Source organism: Hyperolius riggenbachi, chromosome 4 (assembly GCF_040937935.1).
Source record: "Hyperolius riggenbachi isolate aHypRig1 chromosome 4, aHypRig1.pri, whole genome shotgun sequence".
NCBI lineage: Eukaryota > Metazoa > Chordata > Amphibia > Anura > Hyperoliidae > Hyperolius > Hyperolius riggenbachi.
The window spans coordinates 80,613,064-80,636,941 of NC_090649.1; the positions used below are offsets into that span (position 1 = coordinate 80,613,064).

A 23,878-nucleotide genomic window follows, 5' to 3' on the forward strand; every position below is an offset into this window, starting at 1 on the left:
CACACCAATTGGCGTGGAGTGGTCATTAAAAAGTTAAACAAGCATGAGGCTAATCTTGTCAGAAACACCAGCAGCCTCGCAGCGCTGGGTCCACGCTTCAAATCAGGGAGGGCACTATCTGTGCGGATTTGGAAGGTTCTCCCTCTGTCTGTGTGGGTTTCCTCCAGGCAATCCGGTTTCCTCCTACATCCGCCAAAAACCATACAGATAATGTAAGTTGATTTCCCCCTAAGCTGGCTAAATGATACATACACTACATGATGTAGACATGTGACTATGGTAGGGATTAGATTGTAAGCCCCTCTGAGGGAAATGACAAGACAATATACTCTGTACAGCGCTGCAGAAGATGTTGCACTATATAAATAATTGAATTAGACTAGGGCAAATATCGAATTAATTCCATGTTTCATTCAGCAGCTGAAATGTAATGCTCTGCTCTGCTCTGTTTATCCTGCAGTTTTCGATGCACCTGTCTGAGATATCAACCTCGACGTGTTAGTTATCGATATCTGATCTTTGTATGAATGGCTTAGACTAATCCTTAGCATCCCGTGGTCACTCAGTGAAGCATTACAGGGAATTAAAGGGAATTACATAATAACTGATGTTACTTTCCTTAGTCTCGCTGCAGTGGGAGAAGTCAAGTGATGTTATGGTATAATCCCATACGTAAGAAAGCCTCAGTCACTGAGAGGTCAATGTATTAAAAAGTTATATTTAGCAGACAGAATGACAGGACTTAACCTTCCTAGTCAGATTTCTAACCTAAAGTCATTGCAGTTTAATTGGCTAAACCTTCCTAGAAGCTGGTGGTGGGGGGTGGTGGAAACGCCTCCAGGATAAAAGTAAACTAAGTAACTCCATCAGCTACAAAGATTTACTGGTCAGAACTGAAGAAACTCCTCCGAAGAAGCGCCTAATAAAATTGTTGGTAACGGGAATAAGAATGCTAATGTTGGCCAGTTATCTTCTCACTGAGGAAACGCTGGATTAGAACTTTCCTCCTTGTCTGCATTGGAAAACGTTCAATGGATCAAGGAAAAGCAAAATTATTGAAGAACGGTGTAAACACCCTGCATCAAGCCATCCACCCCCTGCACGGTATTGCCTGGACAGATGGCAAGCAGGTCATCCTCACTTCCTTCCATCTCCAAAATGAAGAACCGGATTTTGGCAGTTCTGTGGTGATAGGCCAGTTTGAGCATGTTCACGGCCTCTACTGGGGACAGGCGATGGACATCCCGGCTTTGCTGGCTGTCCAACACAAAAAACATGTCACCATTTGGCAGCTGTATTATAACCCTTTGGAAAAGAACAAACTGGTTGTTTCTCAGACTTGTGAGTACGGTGAAGCTCTACCTATTCTTCCTCAAGGCTGTATTTGGCACCCAAACAAAGATATCTTAGCTGTTTTAACCAAACGGGATATTTTGGTTCTCTACTCTGTGTTTCTTAAGAAGAACCTATTTGTCAAAGCAGACATTACGGGATGCAACGTGATTCGATGTGCCTGCTGGACTAAGGATGGAAGTCGGGTTGTGGCATCCATGGACGATTCCCTTTATTCTTACCTATGGAATGATGAGGATAAGACATTAAGTCCTTGTTCTTTCTGTCCTGTATTTAACATTGACTCCACCATCGTGGCTATTCAGCCCATCCTGGACTACCAAGTTGTTGTAACTTCAGAAGTAGCAACAAAGGGGAACTGTGCCACCCAGAAGGATCTGAATGAATCAGCGGTGCAAGCATCCCTCCGGATACTAGATATGGAATTGTCAAAAAACAACAGAAGGATGTCTGTGGATTCCGGGAGATCAGAGCCTGTGGATTTTTTAAAGATCTCCTCACTAGTCCCTACAGACATTTCTCAGATTCTTGCAAGGCATCGCAAGTCTGACCCCAGTCCCCGTTTTAGCATAAAACAAAAGAGCATTTCTGGAGAAAGCAAACTAGAACTATCCAACCTTGTAATCGTTTCATTTGAGAAGAATGCCACAACCACAAGAAAAGTATCACTACCAGGTATCTCTACCCCAGATATTCTAGTCCTTGACCCTAATTGTGAGAGAGTTGCAGTAGCGTCCAACAACTCCAACCTGGTGTTAATCTACCCCATAGCTCCGTCTTGCATGCCCAACATCCAAGAAGTCAAGCTGGAGGAGAACGAGAAAGTAAAAGGAATATCATTTCTTGCCGATACTCTGTTACTGATCATGGCTGGCAGGCAAAGGTCTAGCGATCTGATGTTCCTGCCCCTGTCGATTTCTGAAAAATATATGATACAGTTACTGACAAAACAAATTTTGCCCCCTGAATATATACCTTCAAGATTAAATTGTGATCAAAGTTCAACAACAGCAGTGCGTTTTAATTCCATAGAAAGTCACACGCAACCCTATGGTGATCATGGTGTAATCAAAGAGTTTTGGGTGCCAAATCATATAAAAAGTAAGACTCCACGCATCAGACGGAAACTAAGGGATATTGCACGGGGTACCAGCTATGACTCAAGCCCAACGTCAAGCCTAGATGATTGTGATGAAAACAGGTTGGTGGATAATCCTGTATCTCAGACTGAGGTAACAATCCAAAGGGTCAGTACTAACAAACCTAAGAAGACCTTATGTAGGTCATTGTCTCAGTGGTCTGGCAAATACGACTCAGAAGATACACAAGATGATACTGCTCCTGTGCCTAGCAAATCCATGGTCAATGCAGTGATGCTCAATCCTGGGCGTGAAGCTCAGCTAGGGAAGCAACAGATTTACTATTCTGAAATGAAAGACGTTTTAAGTCATTGCTCAAGACCAATGTCCTACCCTTCCTCTGAGGAGCCACCTTATATAACAATAACTCATCAGGTATGCATTGTGTTGCTATTTTGTAACGTTTATGCCATATGCCATACATTCCATATCAGGTAGATACAGAGATATCGATTGCTTTTTAATCAACTAGTTAAAGTAAACCCCCCAAAAAGATTACCTAAGAAAAGGGAAGCCTCTGAATCCTCCAGAGGCTTCCCATGTCCTCCTCCTGACCACCTCAGTTACCTGGGACTCTCCTGAAGATCACGACCGTGCTCCTCTTCATGCATGAGCGCAGCTGCGCTGCACCCTCGCTGCACCTGCCCAAGTACGCTCATGCTCTTGCATGAAGAGGAGCACAGTAAAGATTAGCCTGTTGGATTTCTTTGGGGGGGGGGGGGGTCTGTAAATGGCCAGACAGCGTGGGAAGCCTCTTCAGGATCCAGAGGCCTCCTGCTTCTTAGGTAAGTTTCTGTTTATTGACCCGATGTTCACTTTGGGTATGCTTTAAAACTAAAAAGCCTTCTCATCCCTTGAAGGAGGTTAATAGCAAAAAACAATAATTTTAAAGGAAGTCTGAAGTGTAAATAAAACAAAAAAACTCACCTAAGAATTGGGAAGGCTCTGGGTCCTATAGAGCCTTCTCGTTCCTCCTACGGTCCCCACGTTCCAGCACTGGATCCCACATTAAAAGTCTATGACCGATGGGTTGGAGACTGCTCACTTCCACAACCGCAGGAGGTTTTGGCAATCTTCAGGAGTCCGAGTGCTCCTGAAGACAGGCCGCTTCATACTGCGCATGTGTGAGCATGCATTCTCTAGCATGCGCAAGACGGAGCGGCCCGTTTTCGGGAGCACTCGGGCTCCCGAAGATTGCCGGAGCCTCCTGCAGCGGTGGAAGTGATCAGTCTCCGGCCAATCGGTTGAAGGAGGAATGTGAAGGCTCTATAGGACCCATAGCCTTCCCTCTCCTTTGGTGAGTATCTGTTTTTTTGTTTTATTTACACTTCACGCTCACTTTAAATAATGAAGGAAGCACATTTGCCAAAATGAAAAGTAAGATGCAAACTCTTATGTATTATTTTTATTATTTGTATAGTGCCGACATGTTCTGTAACGCTGTACATAGTACAAAATCAACAATAGTGGGGAGCATAGATACATGAGTAGTTTAACACACACAATCAGGACATTCAGCAACACAAATACATACACTTTATGTCGAGTTTGAAACATCACCATTACTGGTACATTTTCATTGATAAAGTACAGCAGAAACAGGAAACACTAAGGGGAGGACCTGACCTTTACAAGCTGACAGTCTAGAGCCGAGTTCCCCAACCCTGTCCTCAAGGCCCACCAACAGTACATGTTTTGCAGGAAACCACAAATATGCACAGGTGGGGTAATCAGTGTCTCAGCAGAGCTGATTAACTACCACTGTGGTGGATTTCCACAAAACATGCACTGTTGGTGGGCCTTGAGGACAGGGTTGAGGAACACTGGTCTAGAGGGTAGTGAGGTGGAGACACTAAGGGAGGAGACGAAGACAGTGAACCTTCAATTCTAGCTACCAGTGGCGTAGCTAAGGAGCTATGGGTCCCAGTGCAAGTTTTACCTGGGGCCCCCAAGCACTCTGTCTGCACATAACAATTGATATGGCGCACCAAAACCTGCCAAGGACAATCACAGTGTCAGAGGTGCAAGAAAGGGATGGGGAACAGTTTGTTAAGGATTACTACTACTTAAAGCATCTACAGAAGTGATTATTAACAGCTCAGGACCAATATAGAGCTAATACAGTGGATGAAGGAGGGCCCCTCTGGCCCAAGGGCCTCTATGCAGTCGCAACCTCTGCAGCCCCTATTGCTCCGCCCCCTGCTAGCTACGGTATAACAAATTATCTTTTGCAAAGTTCCTGAAATGATGAAAATGATCAAACTCCCTGCTGAGGGATGCATGAGCTATCTATCCTCATTCCTCTACTAGTTCTGTTAAAGTAAAACTGAAGTGGGAAAAAAAGTCAGATATAGTAGAGTCCCAGTTATCCAGAACTAGACCAACCAGCAGTCTCAGCCAACCAGTCCAGCACAAATCACCGACAGTACTCACAGTGGCCAAGGCCAACTTCTTGTGCTTTTTGTGGGCTCTGCTGTGCTTACAAACTGGGCTCCTTGCAGGGGTGTAACTAGAAATCACCGGGCCCCACTGCGCAATGTTGGATGCCCCCCTCGCTTTCTGCACAGGAAAACTGAGAACCGATGTTATTCAACTGTCTAGTGCACACTTGAATGTGTTTTCCCCATGCAGATAAAAACAGACAGCAGCGAAGCACTGTAGGCATTTTCTATATCAATTACAACAGCTTCTGTGATAAAACATGCATGTTTTCACACATACAGACACACATGGGGCTTGATTCACAAAAGAGTGCTAACTGTTAGCACGGCCGTTTTCGCGCGAAAATTCGCATTGCGCGCGATCGCGAATTTCCGCGCTAAACGATAACGTTTTCGCACGCAAACGCGAATTTTCGCGCGAAAACGATATCGATTTTGCGGTAAAATTTGCGTTTGCGCGCGAAAACGTTATCGGTTCGCGCGAAAATTCGCGATCGCGCGAAAACGGCCGTGCTAACAGTTTGCCCTCTTTTGTGAATCAAGCCTATGGTGTGCAGAAAACACATACAGAAAACTGACAGCCTCAGCTTATTGCACTCACTCTGTCCATCTCTGATGGAGCAGAACGGGCTCTGCAGACTCCTCCAGCATCACTACAGTAGACAGCACTTAGGGAGGGGCAGAGAAGTTGGGTCCTCCCCCCAAAAGCCTGCTGCACACTGAAAAGGGTCTGTCTATAAATATTTGTATGATTGATTCCTTATCAGTGGCTGAGCAGAGGCAGTCATTAGAAGAATTGTGCAGAGAGCACTTAGTGGTCAGTCTCTCAGGCAGGGAAAAATAAACTTCTCCCCCCACGGGGCCCCTGTGTGGATTCTGGGCTGGGATGAGCAGAAACACCAGTGCGACTTTACGCATCGTAGTTCGCATCTATGCATCATAGTTCATGTTATAATTTAAGTAGGCCTCAGTTATTTGGACTGAGTTAGTCAAAAAGGCTTGGGGAGCAGACCTGCCCTTTAAGAGAAAATCTTCAGTTCTGTCAGAACTAGAACATACCAAGAAGCTGTTCTATGGACAAGGCCACATGTCTCCCTGACCTGGGCATGTACGCAACACAAGAAATATAAACAGAAGCCATGTTTTCTAAATAACCACATTCCAGTATGTATGCGAAAAGGCATCATTAAATATTAATCGAGTAGGTGTCGAAGCAAGGTGATTTAGAACAGAATCTAACAGTTCATAGGTGAAGTTTCAAAACTACGCTTACGAATTTACGCGTAGCAAAGTACCGCTACGCGTAGCTTACACCCACTATGCGTAGTTAACATGTGTATTGTGTAGTGAACTACGAATGCGTTACTCGCGTCTAATTTTCCGCGTGCGGTTGCATGCTTACAAATTTACGCATTGGAAAGGGGATGTACGCATAGAAGAGGTCCCGGTATAAGCAGTTAAAGAGAAATTAATGCGTAAAAGTTTCTGCATACGGGCATAAGCATCCGCATACACTACGCTTTGCACTATTTTGTAATTGCGTATTTTAACGCGTAGTCTACGAAGTGCATACGAAGCGAATATTTGATTTCAAAGCCGTAGTTTGGCGAAGCGTAATTGCGTAAAACTACGCGTAGTTGCAGCGTAGCGAAGTTGGCTGACTACGACCATCTCTGATTCTGGCCCCTCTGCCCCTGCATCCCTTGCACGTGTCTATTGTTACGCCCATGGCTCCTTGGCTCCCCCAAGATTAATATACTTTCAATTAAAGTATTTACCATTTAATACAGAGTCCATGGTATGTATATAGAGTGAGGTATATAGTGCTGCATTAGCTAGGCCTATTTTTAACATTGAGTGTCAAGCAATCAGAAAGCACACTTATTCGGCATGAGCCGATCCCCATCAGTGCCAGATAACCGAAACGCTACTGTACTTACCTATGGAGAGGGAAGGCCCTGGATCCAATTGCACCTTCCCTGTCCTCTCTTGGTGCCCTCGTTCCAATGCTGTTACCCCCATTAGAGCTATTTGTCCAACCTCAGTGAGTCATCAGAAGGCTTCACAAGCACTTGTGTCCCCGGGCGCTCCCGAAGATGGGCCACTCCGTACTGCGCATGAGCGGGCTTGTTTGAGTGCACACCTAAGCCTGCACATTACTGAGCTGCCCATCTTCATGTGTGCTCGGGGACACGAGTGCCCCTAGTGCCTTACGAGGAATTGAACAGGGGTGACAGTGCTTGAACCAGGACATTGAGGAAGGAACGGGAAGCCTCAATAGGATCAAGAGCATTTCTCTCCATAGGTGACTATCTGACTTTTATTCACTTCAGATTTGCTTTAAAGAGGTACTGTCAGGCATAAAATCAAAAATCTATTCTCTATTTTTATCTGGTAAACAAGTAATAAGGATGCTAACCAGGCTATCCAAAATTAAAAATCACTATTACTTTTCCTGTTGATAAATGATCATTCCCCAGTTTACCTGACTCTTATTTGGTACATTACCGCACAAAGGAAGTTGCAGGGCATGCTGGGTTGTTCTTTTTTGCTTCTCTACTTTCCCCTCAGAGGGCTGGTGCACACCAGAGCGGTTTGTGAGCGTTTTTAAAAACGCTAGCAGTTTGAAAACCGCTTGGGTAATGTATTTCAATGGGCTGGTGCACACCAAAGTGGTTTGTTTTTTCCACAAATGCAAACTCGGGGGGCTGCAGCATTTTTTAGATTTCTGAGGCGTTTCTGCCTCAATGTTAAGTATAGGAAAGTGGAAAAACGCTCTGAAATACGCTAGATCAGAGCGGTTTTCCAGGCGTCTTTGTTACAGAAGCTGTTCAGTAATAGTTTTACTGTAACAATATTTGGAATCTGCTACACAAAAACTCTCCAAAAAAGCTAGGCATGTTTAGAAAATCTCTCTAAACATGCTGAAAAACAGCTTTAAAAACCTCTAGCGTTTGCAGATCTGCTAGATGTTTTTGGTGTGCACTGGCCCAGACTTAACTAATGCAGCCTGATTGGCTGAATGATCTTTTCCTCCTGTTTTCCCCTCCCACACTTCTGTTCCTCTCTGATTGGCCAATATCTCTCATGCACTTTCTATTGCAGAGCTGGGTGGGAGAGGCTGAAGACTGGGAGAAGGGCTGGCAATGCGTACACAATCAGGCAGAGGAAAGTAAGGGAGGAAATTACATCAGGATTGGGTTCAAAATAGACACAGTTAAAATGGAGAATACTAAGAAGGATTTTCTCTTTTTTTACTATAGAAAAATCACTAAAAATCAAAATGTGGACAGTGCAATACATTTGTTCTGTAATTAGAATAAGTATTTATCTACTTATATATGTGTTTTTTTTCTGAGATAGTATGGCTGACAGCTCCTCTTTAAAGTGTTCAGTTATAGTACACTAAAGGTGGCCACACACCATAAAAGATCCAATTTTAGTCCAATTCGAAAATTACCATTGGATGTCTCGATAAATAAAAAGCTTTTTTTTTTCATTTGTTTAAGAAACCTGATCCAATTTCCCGTTTTTTATTCGATAAAAGAAGATCGGGAGTGTTGGATTTTTCTGATCAATTATTATCAAAATTATATGGTGTGTGGTAGATTGTCAATTACTTAATGTACAGACCCAAGCAATTTTTTACGAGTTTTCAATCACTTTTTTCATAATTGGGAATAAATTGAACATACAGTAGGTGTCTGGTACATTGGTCAGATTTTTGAAGTGTTACAATCAGTCAGAAAAATTGATTGCAATTCTTGAATTGAAAAGATATTTAAAAAATTGTATGGTGCGTGGCCACCTTATGAACATAACTTATCCTACCCAATCTAATTTCAACTTAAAAAAAAAACTTATGCTAGAACAATTAAATATTAATTTGAACTGGAATCATGACAGAATATTTCTTTCTAGCTGTTATTAAAATGATTTTCTGAAATGTGTTTTACTATAAAGTGACCTTATAGTGGATCCATGCATATGAATCTGCTGTTATTATGATATGAAATAGACATGTTTAAAGTAAACTTCCAGACTAAAAATCTACTCAGCAGCACTGAAAAGGCCTGGTGTTTCTTTAACAGTTTTAATACAGCATCAGAACTTTGTTTTTCTTACTCAAGCCTCATTTTTAGCCAGACAGAAGAAAACTGCCCGGGCATTTTTCCCCTGATGCTGTGCAAAGCATGATGGGATTTCTGATGTTGTTGTTCTGGCTCTACTGTTTTGCAATTTTTTTCTTTTTAAATTTGAATTTGAGATTTGAAGCCTAGCTCGCGCAGTTGGGAGGGGTGATCAGGACACAGGACAGTTGGAACTGTGTCTCATGCTCCTTGCCACCTCCTTTCAACCAAAAAGATGGCTGCCATCATGAGATCACAAACATTTGCCTGTTATTTTAAAGCAGGGTGGGTAAGAAATTATATTACCTATCTATTTTAATTAACATACTAATGTAGCTTAATGGCAGTATGTTTGTTTAGGCTGAAGTTCCCCTTTAATAACAGCACAAATGCTGTTTCCTTACCTATACAACCTTCTTCTTTCACATCCAGCTACATGAAATCCTGCTAATAAAATAGACAACTGAGTAGTTCACTTACAGATAACTCTATCGCCTTCCACATGACCCCACCTCAGCCCTCGCTTCAGAATTGACTCATGCTGTCCAGGTGAAGGGCAGACAGTATGAGTCACAAGTGGGAGGGTGTGAGGAGTGATCACCTAGGAGTCAGCAAGCATGCTTGAGCGACCTATGGGACTTTTTCATATAGTTGGATAAGACAAAAGAAAATCTCTACAAAGTAAGAAGCAACAACTGTTCCATCTATTAAATACTTCTGTTTCAAGATATGCAATGCATATGTATGGATTCCCTACAGAGTCACTGTAATGGATGCCTAAAATAAGATGAATATGGACGGCGCCATTATTAATATAACTTGAAAATTGTCACATGCCCAGCTGTTGTGTTCACCGTCTGTCTTTAATACCATCCGAGGCGATGACTGGGCACAAAGGAGGCATGAGGCTGGCTAGCGGGGCCCATTTGGGTGGTCAAAATTGATGTTTTGTATGGTGAGCTTAAAGAGACTCCGTAACAAAAATTGCATCCTGTTTTTTATCATCCTACAAGTTCCAAAAGCTATTCTAATGTGTTCTGGCTTACTGCAGCACGTTCTACTATCACCATCTCTGTAATAAATCAACTTATCTCTCTCTTGTCAGACTTGTCAGCCTGTGTCTGGAAGGCTGCCAAGTTCTTCAGTGTTGTGGTTCTGCTATGAACTCCCCCATCCAGGCCCCTCTCTGCACACTGCCTGTGTGATATTTAGATTAGTGCAGCTTCTCTCTGTTCTATTATCTTTTACAAGCTGGATAAATCCTCCTCTGAGCTGGCTGGGCTTTCACATACTGAGGAATTACATACAGGCACAGCTGTCTGCACTCTGCAGGAAGAAACAGCCTGACACTTCAGTGGAAGATAGCTGCAGGGGGAAAGAAACACACAAATGATCTCTTGAGATTCAAAAGGATGGCTGTATACAGCCTGCTTGTGTATGGATGTATTTTCTATGTGTGGACATACTGTACATCAATCTACTTCCTGTTTTGGTGGCCATTTTGTTTGTTTATAAACAAACTTTTTAAAACTGTTTTTAACCACTTTTAATGCGGCGAGGAGCGGCGAAATTGTGACAGAGGGTAATAGGAGATGTCCCCTAACGCACTGGTATGTTTACTTTTGTGCGATTTTAACAATACAGATTCTCTTTAAGACATTTTTAGCCTAACTCAGGTGTTAAAATAAAGGCTAACTAGTTCAGTAATAATAAGAACTAAATGTAAACATCACAAACAGAACTCAGAGGCTGGCATGCTTTAACCCTTACTTGCTAGCAGGCTGCTTCTGTGTAGACAGATCACAGACAAATCAATCCAGCCCCCCAGCCTGTGTCTGACGACTTTACAAGCAAGGAGATGGGGGAAAGGGCAGGAGGAAGAGAAACACTGTGTAATTCCTTATCTTAGTAGCTAAGCATTGCTGGAGACCAGAGCTTGTATTTCACAGACAGGAAGTTTTGAATCAGGATAATACCATATATTGGCTAATTTAAAAGAAAAGCAGTAAACTGTCATCTATTAACCCTTCTTCAGACTCTATTCCTGTTGACTGACAATGTTAGAACACACACACTGTCAGAAGACAGTAGAGATATTTTTTTTGCAAATATAAGTGTCATTCAGATACATTAACTACAAGGGATCTTACAAGGATTGTAAAGTATTTATGGCAAATAGATAAGACCCTTGAATTACTTAATGCCTACATAGAGGCTGACATGGAGAGTTATTTTACAGACCATATCTTTTCAGTGTACTCTCTGGAGCCTGGAAACAGTTAACTGTATGTTACTGAGCAGGGGGGGCACTCAGGGGGGCACAGTAATTTCCTGGAAAGGAGGGGGGGCAGTGGTGCAGTGGCCAGCTCCACCACTATTAGGAGATCTATCTGTGCTGGCAGACTGTGCTAGAGGAGACCACTGACGTCGCAGAGCACCAGTATACACTGTAGATTTTTTTGTCGAGAAATAATATTCTTACTCAGTATTTTTGTAAAGAAACTTCTTATGGTAATATATGAAGAAAAAAAATAACAGTAGTTTTTATAACTATCTAGACAGTCAATTACTATCTGACTATTAAAGGCATCTCAGTGACCATTCAACAGCCTACAGAGAGGTTCTGGTCTACTTACGCCCCTTTATTGGAGGCAGTGAAATAGTAGTTGGGGCCACCTTACAGCTCTGGGCCCCTCTGTAGTTATGCTGCTCCAACACTTACTCTTCCACACTGGCGTAACTATAGGGGATGCAGCCCCTGCCCCTGCGGGGAGGCCCGGGGCCCCTCCAGGGCCCGCTCAGGTCCGTTTTGTGGGGCTGGAGGGGTCGCAGCATGAGAGGAAAGCGTGGACAGCCCCCCCCCCCCCTCCATCACCTTGGGCTCTCCTCTCTGTGCTCCCCTCCAGCATCTAGGTCTCCGATCTCTCAGTGCTTCATGCTACTTCCTGTTTAAACAGAAAGTAGCGTCAGAGATCGGAGACCTCCGTGATGGAGGTACAGTATGTGTTTCTGCTGCCCGCCTGTTGCCACTGATAATAAACACTGGAGCGCAGAGAGGAGAGCCTGAGGTGAGGGAGGGGGGACTGTCCCCCCTCCCTGCCAATGTGTGGGCACACTTTCCTCCTGAGCTGCGACCCCTCCAGCCTCACAAAACGGACCTGGGGGCAGAGGAGGGGGGGCCATCCAAATTTTTGAAGGGGGGCCCAGTGATTTCTAGTTACGGCCCTGCTTCCAGTTTCAATTTGTAGTATTGCAGCCAGCTTGACCACACTTTATTACATTTCTTGTGACATTTTATTTTAGTATATACCCTCTTTATCAGAATTATCAAAATAACACGATGGAACATATCTGTGTAGGAAAAAAACTGAAGCGTGTACTTAGCTGTAGGATGACTAATTAGACTATGGTTTTAATAAGTATATTATTTCAGCTGGAGGGAACTCTAAACCTATCAGTTATTTTTGCTGTGGGTAGCCTGTAAATATGTATTTTGCATCTTTATTATTTTTAGGTCACATTCCCTGCATGAAATGCTCAGGTCTGTGACAGGTGCACTTTAATTTAAGTGGAAAATACCTAAAAATAGGACATGGCAAAAAGCAATGGTGAAGTTCAGGGACACAGAGCTTGTATGTACGCAGTAGCAGAGACACAGAAATATGTCTGACAAACGTACATGGAATACACCCTCAGTAAACTAATCTTTTTGTGTTTATTCTAAGAGGTCGCCAGAAGACAGAAGTGACACCAGGGCCATCCTCTTGTGTCATGGAAAACTCCACCTGAGCACCGTGCGGGACGTCTTCCACCTTCAGAACATTGAAATGATGTTCGGTAACAGTTATTTTATACATTATTATTCATCTATAGAGCCTGGAAAACGGAGGCACTCGCTGTGTAGACTGCAAATTACTTTATTATAAGATCAGATCCAACATAGACATCACAATATGGCTCAAGAACTAACGCCTTTCAGACTTTTTTTCTTGCAGATCTGAGGTTATTCAGTGAACAATTTTGCATGCAATATGTAACTACCTTCGCATTTAGGCAACTTTGGGGTTAAATCAACCTCACAACGGTAATCGATTTTGGGTAGGGGAGTCATCCACCCCTTCCTTGTAGCTAAGTACTCTGTGCAACCATATAAATGTAGGGCATGTGTGCTACTCACTAGCCATGACTAAGGACTCCATAATCTGAAACGCATTGGAACTCCCTCCCATGAGCCATTAGGCTCACCTCCTTCTTTATTCCCTTTGAATGGGTTTTAAAAACTCACCTGTCCAGGCTCACCTATCCCTCCACATCAAAGCCCTAAGACGTTCTGCTAATGCTCTGCTCAACAGCCACAGCCATTTTGTCTCTACCGCCACCCTTTACATTGTAAGCCCATGGCATGGCCCTCCTCCTCATGTTCCCAGCTTGATCATGCACCCTCATCAGGCACTCCGCCCACAGACTTGAACGGAAGTGAACGTTTGTTACCAAAGACACTCAACCTCATTGCATGATCCTGTTTATTGTTTCTTAGTCTGTGCTCTTTATACTGTATGTCCCAACTTGTTATGTTGACCCTGTTTATCTATTGTACCGTGTAATTTGTTGCACTTTATAAATTCAGTAAATAATAATAATGATAATAATCAAGTATTTGCTTTGCAGTCTACACAGCGAGTCCAAATATATTCTATTTTCTAGTGTAAGCATACGTGGAGTTGGCATCTCCCTTTTTCGCCACGTGACTGGTTCCACCGTTTCTGGCTTGTATGGTTGGGGGTAGACTGACTGTCCTATCTCATCCCTTCCTCTATAGAGCACCACTGACTTTGTGATGTTATTTATAGGACATAATCATCTTTGTGGCGCTGTGTACATATGAGAAATAGGTTCCCACATGATGGATTAATATTTGTATAGAGTTTATTACATTTCTGATAAACTTTGCATGGGTTGGTGGGATCATTGGTGGGGGTTGTAAGGGCCACCCACCGGTGCAGAGTTTTCACAACAAGCTCGATCTACTTTAGCTGGAAAAGAATAGCTAATATAAGAGATCCAGAAAATCAGAGCACTTTTTTTTGTTGCTGTTTGGTGGCACTGGCAGCTGTTCTCAACCCTCCCTCACTTGGGTTAAATCAGAACATTGGGCTTCTGAGATGTTAGTGAATTATAGTGTGCGGTGTTGCAGTCTCATTCACACCCCCACACAAATAACTGTATAATAAATCGTGGGTCAAATTATTTAAATGAGTTCTGAAGCCCCAGGTACAACTAACAAAAGTAAAAGCCAGAATGAACTTATCTTATCAATGAATAGCTTATAGACATCTTGATGGACACACAGAATTTTTTTCTAAAGATACGGCAATCTTGCATTCAGAAAAAATTGCCTACCCTATACATAGGGTTTTTATTCCTAACTAGTAGACCCAAGCCCGTTTAAAAACGGGCTCTAGGTCTTTTTTTTACCGTCGCTGCCACCAGTCACTGCGCATGTGTACGCACCCGCCGCGCGTGCCTGTCGCATGCCCACCGCGCGCTTCCGCAAATCCCCGCCTCCCTGGTCCCTCCAGCTGTCCGTTACTGCGCTCATGCGCAGTAACAAAATAACAGGGATGGCTGCTGGATGCAGAAACAGTAGGGATTATTATAGAGGATAAGAGTAAAATAAAATTTTCACTGGTCACATATAACATATGGCCATGACCAGGGCAAGGTTCTCCAGGGTTGGGTCCAAGGTAGAGAGGACTAAGTGCCCCCTCTCCTCCACTAGATATTGGATATCTATTGATAGAGGTAAAGATAAAGTGAAATAGATGGGTTCTGACTTTTAGAAAGCACGTCTCATTGATTGTTGATGTAGTGGCACAGCAGGGGTGCGGGCGCGGTGGCAATCAAAGCATCAGTCTTAGTCTGACAGTTTGGTCTAAAGGGGCTGATAATGTGCCGGATTTTATCTGGCAACAGTGCCCCCTATCGGCAGCAATTTTTCTTATGTTGAACTACAGGTATATCTGACATTGGACCTATGCTGGAAAAGGCCAGTGTCAGATTTAGATAGGATTGGAAAGGGTTAATAGTTTATGAATAACTTAATTTTCACAGTAGATCAACAGTGCATGAATGCCTTAAGGCTTAATTCTCACAGCAATAGATGCTGATCTGCATCTTCCATGAAATGTATCTCCACACCAAACCAGATCCAGAAAAAAATCCACAGTATGTAAACAAAGAGGCGACACACAACAGGCATACAACAGCTCATTATGCTACATGTTTGGGTGATGGCCCTTCATCAGGCATAGGCCATACACCAGATGAGTGGCCTGCACTGAGAATATGTAGTGCGATTTTTGATGACCTTCTGTACTCTGTTAAAATTGCAGGCCTGTTGTGTGCAACGTTCTTCTTTACTGACTGTGAATCTCCCATCCACTGATGGTGTTCTGGGGGAGGACTGGTGGTGAGTGAGGGCAGGGCAGGCACGCTGCAGATGCACAGGGCCTGTCTACCTTCACCTCAAACGTTGCATAAAGTCCATGACTGCCATGCAGCACAGAACCCCCAGCCCACAACTTAACCACTTGACTCGATTCTCCATCAGTGGTGATTTGGGGGATCACTGAGTGCCTCTTTTGGTCTTTCAGAAGAAATGTGCATCTAAAAACTCACAGATCTAGATGATCACCTACTATGGATACATCCTGACTTAAATATATTGCATAATGTCTGCAGGCTCCAAGTGGATTGTCCTCACAGAAGACCAAGAGGGTTTCACCCCAATAATATTCAGAGCCAATCAAGAAGTTGAGATTCGAGAAGCAAAACATCTCAGCACACCTTTACTCCCATGAAGAGTTACTGGATTCTGCTGGATGTACAGAGAAATGGCTGGTGAAAACATGACTAGAAACAGTCGAGATGAAAATGAACATTGTATATGTATCCTAATATAATCTGTGAGGAGGGCAGAACATTCACTCTTCATAGAGCTACGCAATACGTCTGGTAACCCATCATGGGTGCACACTTCCTGCACACTTCCTGAAATGTTCCATTTTGCTCTGCCTTTGGATTCTTGGTGGTCTCACTTCAGCAAGAGTTCTTCTCTTCCTCTGTCTCCTTCTACAGTGCTCTCTGTTGTTGTACTAGCTTGGTGATTCACTATTCACACACATAAATATTGTACATTCAAAAGGTGTAGGAAGGCCCCTTGTATGTACATTGTGGGACTTCTGCTTGTTCAGCAGAATAGGTTCTTGGGCTAGATTATAGACAGAGCTTGGAGTAACATCAGTATGGTGATTATTAGTTGTCCATGCCCTCTGTGATCATACAACATGGAGGTGGTTAAATTGGTTAATCAAGATTGGACGTGCATACGCAACTGGCAACTGAGCACCAGGGAGGTCTTGGTGGGGCTACACCTATGGCCTCTTGTATGTATGGTCACAGTCTTCTCTACGTCCCCTCCCCCCGAAAGCACATTTTCCTGGTGCTCAGTTTACTTTAAAAGGAACCCAAGGTGTGAGACCTATGGAAGACGCCATATTTATTTCCTTTTAAACAATGCCAGTTGCCTGGCACTCCCACTGATCTTTCTGGTCACTAGGGTCTAAATCAAGCACTTGAAACAAGCATGCAACTAATCTTACCAGATTTGTCACAGACATCTGATCTGCATGCTTGTCCAGGGTCTATGGCTTAAAGTATAATGGCCCATACTCATGGGCTACTTCTTGTCCTGTCGCCAGCACACGGGAGCGTGTGCGCGACAGGTTCGGCGACAGCTCCTCGCCAGCTCCCTCCGCGTACACACGCGGAAGAGGGATTACTGAAGCGACGGAAGCTGTCGCCGACGTTCCTCCCTCTCGCCGGAAGCACCGTACATTATCTATTATGTTGCTGTCGCTAGTACACACGCGGACTAGCGACAGTTGCCATGCGATTGACCGCCGCCAATCGCCTGGCGACAGCAGCGACGGGCGACGATTCGGGGTGCGCGCCTCATACTCACGGGCGACCTGTCGCCGCATAACGCGCACGCCACGTGGTTGCGGCGACATTTGTAGCCCGTGAGTATGGGCCATTAGAAGCAGAGTATCAGCATGACAGCTAGGAAGTGTGCATCATTTACAAAGAAATAAACATGTCAGTCTCTATATCCCTCTCACCTCGGGTTCCCTTTAAGTAATAAGAGTTGCACCTTGTTTAAGCACAATTCTGTTTTTCTTCTACAAGATATAGACATTACAAAACAAGCCATGTAACATTGATTGAAAACAGTTCTGTTTCCCTTTCACAGCTGACAGTGGGGGTCCTTTCAGTTAATGGGAAATGTGACTGTCGATGATTGCAGCTGTAACGTGTCCCATAATAATGTATTGAATTATTTGCTAGGGGAAAAAAATAAAAAGTATGTTATGCAAGAGTCTACAAGTGTTTACAGAAGATAGATGTGGCTTAGAAATAAAACGCAGCGTGACGGCTAACATACTAATACAAAGCTTCTTCGCTTTTAAAGGAAGTGGATATTTATGGCCGTATAGGCTCACCGTGTTACCAAGGGTGATAAAGTTTCTATCTGCAATTATAGAGTTTTCTTGTAGGAGGCATCTCGCGGCATGGCGTGAAACGTTTTCTGTACGTGTTACAGCATCGTTCTAACCTTCTCCTGGATGCTGGTGATAAAATAGATGGATATTGGAGTCAATAAAACCCAGGCGCTTGCCTTCTTCTCTGTTCCCTGGAAATACATTTGAGCACAGAGCCTTCCTCAAGGCCTTCACTGAAACGAGTCCTCTGTGCAGAGGCGGATTGGAGGTGAGCAGTCAGGGAATACATTAAGTTCTCGTACGCTCCTATAGCCATGGTAATCAGCCCCTGGTTGCCTCTCTATAGGATGTTTCCACAATGGACTGACTTTCTGTTAATCAGATTTTTGCAGGCGGTACTCGCTTTAAGACCGGATTGTGTATTAAAATCTTGAACGTAACTGAAATATAGCATAATTTAAACATTAATTTCTCACAGAAAGAAAAAAAAACAAGTGCCGTAATTGCTTTGCGCACATGCAAAATGCTGACTTTCTTTTAGTATAGGGAAATTAAAAATGGTTCAAGTCAAGGAGTATGCAGTCAGCCGGCACTATAAGGATTACAGTCTCTCTATTGGCAGAGCGGAAATGTAGATGTAAAGACTAGAGATGGCCCGCACCTCCGATTTCCGGTTCGCGAACCGAGTTCGCGAACCTCCCGCAAAAGTTTGGTTCGCACAAACTTTCGCGAACCACAATAGACTTCAATGGGGAGGCGAACTTTGAAAACTAGAAAAATTTATGCTGGCCACAAAAGTGATGGAAAAGATGTTTCAAGGGGTCTAACACCTGGAGGGGAGCATGGCGGAGTGGGATACATGGCAAAAGTCCCTGGGAAAAATCTGGATTGGACGCAAAGCAGCGTTTTAAGGGCAGAAATCACATTGGCCTCAATTCACTAAGATCATGCTGGAGATAATAAGGCAAGAGAAAACTTACCTCCACACAGTAAGAGAGTTATCTTATCCCTTCATTCCTTAAGTTACCTCCTCTGTAGTTAATTTACCTCCTCTGTAGTTAATTTACCGCCTCTGTAGTTATTTTCACACGCAGTTAATAAACAGCTTGTCTTTAACTGTGGAGTTATTTTAAGGATTAAAGAGTTAAAGCAGACAAAAACCAAACATTTTTTTTAATTCAAAATATTTAGTTGCACCACTCTGACACATACAAAGATAAATAAACACTCCTTCAAGCCTATGAGCATTTCAGTGCCCTCTTTTCACCCTCCTCTTTGCATAACTAGGGTTATACTGGGGGCAGCCATTAGCAATTCCTCCATTGCCGGACACCATCTACTCCACCAGTTTGCCGGATTATTTGCCGGCAATATGAAAGGAAGGGAGGGGTTCCTCCAATAAATGTAAAATATTTTATATTTGTCATCATGCAGCTGAAAAAAAGGCTGCTATTTATTATTATAATTTAGAAAATAGATTTTATTTCTGAAATCTTGTATTTTTAGTTTGGGTCCACTTTAACTTAAAGACATAAGAGTTAACTTTAGGTTTGCCTGAGGTAAAATGTTTCCTGAATACGACATGCCTCATCACCATGGTGACCACTCTAGAAACGTTATTAAAGAAAGGAGATAAGCTTAGTGAATTGAGGCCATTGAATGCTAAATTGCAGGCCTAAAGTGCTTTAAAACATCTTGCATGTGTATACATCAATCAGGGGGTGTAATTAGAGTACTGCTTCACACTGACACACCAAACTCACTGTGTAACACGTTTGCGTAGTGACGACCATGCTGGACTAGTGCGCACCATGGGCAGAGTGCAGGCCGTAGTGGTTTTCAAGCCCATATGGTCATGTGGTAGCTCAATGATAGAACAACAGTGACTGTCCAGCTGATCAAATTTGGTCTGTCCACAATGAAGCAACGACCTTATTATCTTTGGTGTGCCACCCCCCGAGACACTCATATAGCCAGCAGTCATTGCTTCATTGTGATACGCAAGCCCCTTCACCGCGGCAAGGTAATGATCACGAAGGGGAATGGGCACATGCACATGCTTTTTGTTTTATTGTTGTTGCAGCTGCAGTGCAGCCAGAAAAATTAGGCAGGCATGTACACGCACCAGAAAAATTAGTATAGCGGCTGCTGCTAGTAGCGGCCTTAAAAATTCAGGAATCTGCGTTGAGTCCTGGACCCTGTTGGTGGTGGCGGAGAAGGCAACCGGCCTGCAGGCAGAGATGCTGTGTGGGGAGCGACTTAGTCCTGGGGCAGGCAGCCTGTCACACGCCATGCTGGCAGAGATGCAGTGTGTGGTGACTGACTTAGTCTTCGGGCGGGCAGTAGCCCTCCAGGTTCCATGCCTCATTCATTTTGACAAAACGAAAAGAAAAGAAGACACGGCACTCAGGAGCTGTATGCAGCCACAAGCTGTATTGAAGCAGACAGTACACTACATGTTTCTACATTTTGACAAAGGTAAGGTACTGAACACTTTTGTGACTTAGGCGACTTCTCTTCTCAGGGACAATGCTTCCAGCTGCGTTCTCAGGGACAATGCCTCCAGCTGCGCTGAAGGTCCTTTCTGACAGGACGCTTGAGGCAAGTGTCACGGAACAGCCGTGAGAAACGCAGGCGAATCGAAAAGATTTGCGCAGTCAATCTTCTGATCGCTTCTTGGTTAGATTTGCCCAGTCATTGCAGTGAACAGAATGACATTCCTTCTTTTAAAAGACAGGTTTTTTCTCCTTTTACCAAATGGCAGGAAGCCTTCAGCAGAGTGTCTCAGGCACCCAGCTGTGCTAAGTGCCCATCCATCATATAAGTAGCCTGAAAGAACCAATTTAGAGGAGAGAGAGTGAGACTCCCTGGCCCCGATCACAGCTAAAACTACCTGCTGTCCTACCTTCAAAGAGCCTTCACCTAGAACTGACCTGCTGTTACTCCTAGATGTATATAATAATCCATAAACTTCTATATTTGTCATATTTCCTGTGTTGCCAGGCTGGCAGGTCCTCCAAACTCACAGAGCATGCTGGGCTTTGCCTGGCGCTGGTACTGAGAAAGTTTCAGAACATTCTGAGGAAAGGGCTGCCAGTTAGGCAGTTCGAAAGTGCCCTGATGATACCACAGGGGTCCTACCCCTAATGTTTGGTATCAGGGTGCTGGGTAAATCGGGACGGACCTGAAAATGTTAGTAAATCTGCCCTGACCTGTAAGGTTCTGTGAGATAGAGCCCATATATGGTTAGATATGATTTTTGGTCCCCAGGGGAAGGGGGAGGACTCATCTCATGTTCTAAGGGGGTGTGCGGTTCCCGCCCTCACTCCCTCCTACTGGATCAGGGGTATAAGAATGGCAGAGGACCCAAAATCAAGGTCCTCCATTTTGAAACATCATCCTGATTACATTCTTGCCAGCTTGAGGGCATGCTGGCATCTGGCTTGTTTGGACTTTGCTACTGAACTGAACTGACCTGAAACCAAGAACTTTATACATTTTCCCAGAAGGACATATTTCCACGAACTCTAAGTATTTCCTCTCTTTTATTTTCATACTGGCTATTAATGTTTCTATAATTGTTGATTTTAATGATTTTCTGTATATATTAATTATTTATATTGCGTTTTAATAAACGACACTAACGTCATTTGTTTATTCAGCTACCCTCCTTTTCAGCCGCACAAACTGAACCCTGACTTCTGAAGAGTCGCTACTATTGTTGCTAGCTAGACAGAATGGAGTGTGTTTAACCGTTTTATTTGCAGGTCTAGAATCAGCGGGCTCCTCTGTCCCATGGTAACAGAGGTGGTGCCAGTTATACCCTGAAATAGTGTGTAAATTGTATTACCGTAACTCACAGGCTCCCTTCTATTCGGTCTTCTGCCAAAATTCCAGCGGTTTCTGCACACCGATTGCGACCACAGCTTGCATGGTCTGTGTGCTGAAACCGATTGGAAGGCATTTTGCGGTCCGGCCACTAGGGGCCCTGTGACAGCAAGGCAAGACAGAAGTTGGATGGCAAATTGGGACAGCTCTGGCCACAGGTCAAGCCTGCGCACCCAGTAGTCCAAGGGTTCATCATCGCTGCTCACAGTGTCTACATCCATACTTAAGGCCAGGTAGTCGGCTACCTGCCGGTCCAGGCGTTGGTGGAGGGTGGATCCGGAAGCGCTAAGGCGAGGCTTTGGACTAAAGAATGTCCGCATGTCCGACATCACCATGAGATTGCTGGAGCGTCCTGTCCTTGCCTGCGTGGACATGGGAGAAGAATTACTGGCAGTGGTACCTTTATTGCATTGTGCTGTGACATCACCCTTAAACGCATTGTAAAGCATAGTTGCCAGCTTGTTCTGCATGTGCTGCATCTTTTCTGCCTTCTGGTGAGTTGGTAACATGTCCGGCGCTTTGTCCAGTAGCGTGGCCACCCAGTACAGCTCATTCCCCTTGAGTTTTTTTATACGGGGGTCCCTCAACAGGCTGGACAGCATGAAAGACGACATCTGCACAAAGTTGGATGCAGACGTACTATCCATCTCCTCTTGCTCTACCTCAGTGACGTCAGGTAAGTCCTCCTCCTCCCTGCACCCACGAACAATACCACGGGAACGTTGAGCAGAACAAGCCCCCTGCGACGCCTGCTGCGGTTGTTCTTCTGCCGCTGCCTCCTCCTCTTCCTACTCCAAAGAAACACCTTTCTCATCATCCGAGTCTGACTCCTCTTCCCCACACCACTCTTCCTCCTCCTCCCTCTGTGCTGCCGCAGGTGTTGAGGAAACATCTGATTCTGATGTAAATTGCTCCCACAACTATTCCTGCCATAACTGTTCCTATTCACGCTCCTCCACAGCTTGATCCACCACTCTACGCACGGCACGCTCCAGGAAGTAAGCGTATGGGATCAAGTCGCTGATGGCGCCTTCACTGAGACTCACCAGGTTGGTCACCTCCTCAAACGGCCGCATGAGCCTGCATGCATTTCGCATCAGTGTCCAGTTCGGGGGCCAGAACAGCCCCATCTCCCCAGATTGTGTCCTTCTACTGTAATTGTACAGGTACTGGGTGACGGCTTTCTGCTGTTCTAGAAGGCGAGAGAACATGACCAGGGTTGAATTCTAGTGAGTCGGGCTATCACATATCAAGCGTCTCACCGGCAAGTTGTTTCTCCGCTGAATGTCCGCAAAGCATGCAATGGTCGTGTAAGACCACCTGAAATGCCCACACAACTTCCTGGCCTGCTTCAGGACGTCCTCTAAGGATGGATACTTTGACACAAATTTTTGAATGACTAGATTCAGCACATGTGCCATGCAGGGTACATGTGTCAGCTTTCCCAAATTCAACGCGGAAATGAAATTGCTGCCGTTGTCACACACCACGTTGCCGATCTCCAGCTGGTGCGGGGTCAGCCACTGATCCACCTGTTTGTTAAGAGCAGCCAGGAGAGCAGGTCCAGTGTGACTCTCCGCTTTGAGGCAAGACATGTCTAATATGGCGTGACACCGTCGTACCTGGCATGCAGCATAGGCCCTGTTAAGATGGGGTTGTGCAGCTGGAAAGGAGATCGCAGCACCAGTAGAATTGAAGTGCCACTCAGCCAAGGAGGAGGAGGAGGACGACAGTGAAGAGGATGTAGCAGGAGGAGAGGAGGTGGCAGGAGGCCTGCCTGCAAGCCATGGAGGTGTCACAAGTTGGTCCGCTGCACAGCCACATACTCCCTGCTTGCCATTGGTCACCAGGTTGACTGTGTTGGGGCTGTGTAAGTTTTGTACCTGCCCTGACCATGCTTGGCAGACCAGGCATTCGTGGTCAAGTGGACCTTTGACCCAACGCTGTGTGCCAGAGATTACACCACTTGCCTATCAACTTCACGGTACAGTTTGGGTATCGCCTTTTTAGAAAAATAATTGCGGCCTGGTATCTTCCACTGCGGTGTCCCAATGGCCACAAATTTACGGAACGCCTCAGAGTCCACCAACTTGTATGGCAACAGCTGGCGAGCTAACAGTTCTGCCACACCAGCTGTCAGACTCCGGGCAAGGGGGTGAATGGCAGAAATTGGCTTCTTCCGCTCAATGATTTCCTTCACGGACACCTGGCTGCTGTGGGCAGAGGAGCAGGAACCGCTCAAGGGCAGAGGTGGAGTGGAGGAGGGTGGCTGTGAAGGTGCAAGGGAGAAAGCGGCTGAAGATGCTGCACCAGAAAGAGGAAGAGGAGAAGGAGGGTAGATTTTTTTTGTGTGCTGCTTTTGCTCA

The 23,878-nt window shown here is 44.6% G+C and overlaps 1 protein-coding gene across 1 annotated transcript; it reads left to right on the forward strand.

Annotated features, from left to right (window-relative positions):
* Positions 1 to 887: 887 nt before the first annotated feature.
* Positions 888 to 23,842, forward strand: LOC137571312 (WD repeat and coiled-coil-containing protein-like). The gene is made up of 3 exons (XM_068280261.1): positions 888 to 2,867; positions 12,789 to 12,900; positions 15,805 to 23,842. Exons 1-3 carry the CDS (start codon positions 1,032 to 1,034, stop codon positions 15,921 to 15,923), a joined length of 2,067 nt encoding a protein of 688 aa, XP_068136362.1. The 5' UTR covers positions 888 to 1,031; the 3' UTR covers positions 15,924 to 23,842.
* The last annotated feature ends 36 nt before the right edge of the window (positions 23,843 to 23,878 follow it).

Excerpts from the sequence above, each read along its gene's own strand:
- LOC137571312 (XM_068280261.1), top strand. The coding sequence starts at position 1,032 with ATGGATCAAGGAAAAGCAAAATTATTGAAGAACGGTGTAAACACCCTG. Across the intron at positions 2,868-12,788 it reads ATATAACAATAACTCATCAG|AGGTCGCCAGAAGACAGAAG; the intron begins GTATGCATTGTG and ends GTTTATTCTAAG. Across the intron at positions 12,901-15,804 it reads GAACATTGAAATGATGTTCG|GCTCCAAGTGGATTGTCCTC; the intron begins GTAACAGTTATT and ends TAATGTCTGCAG.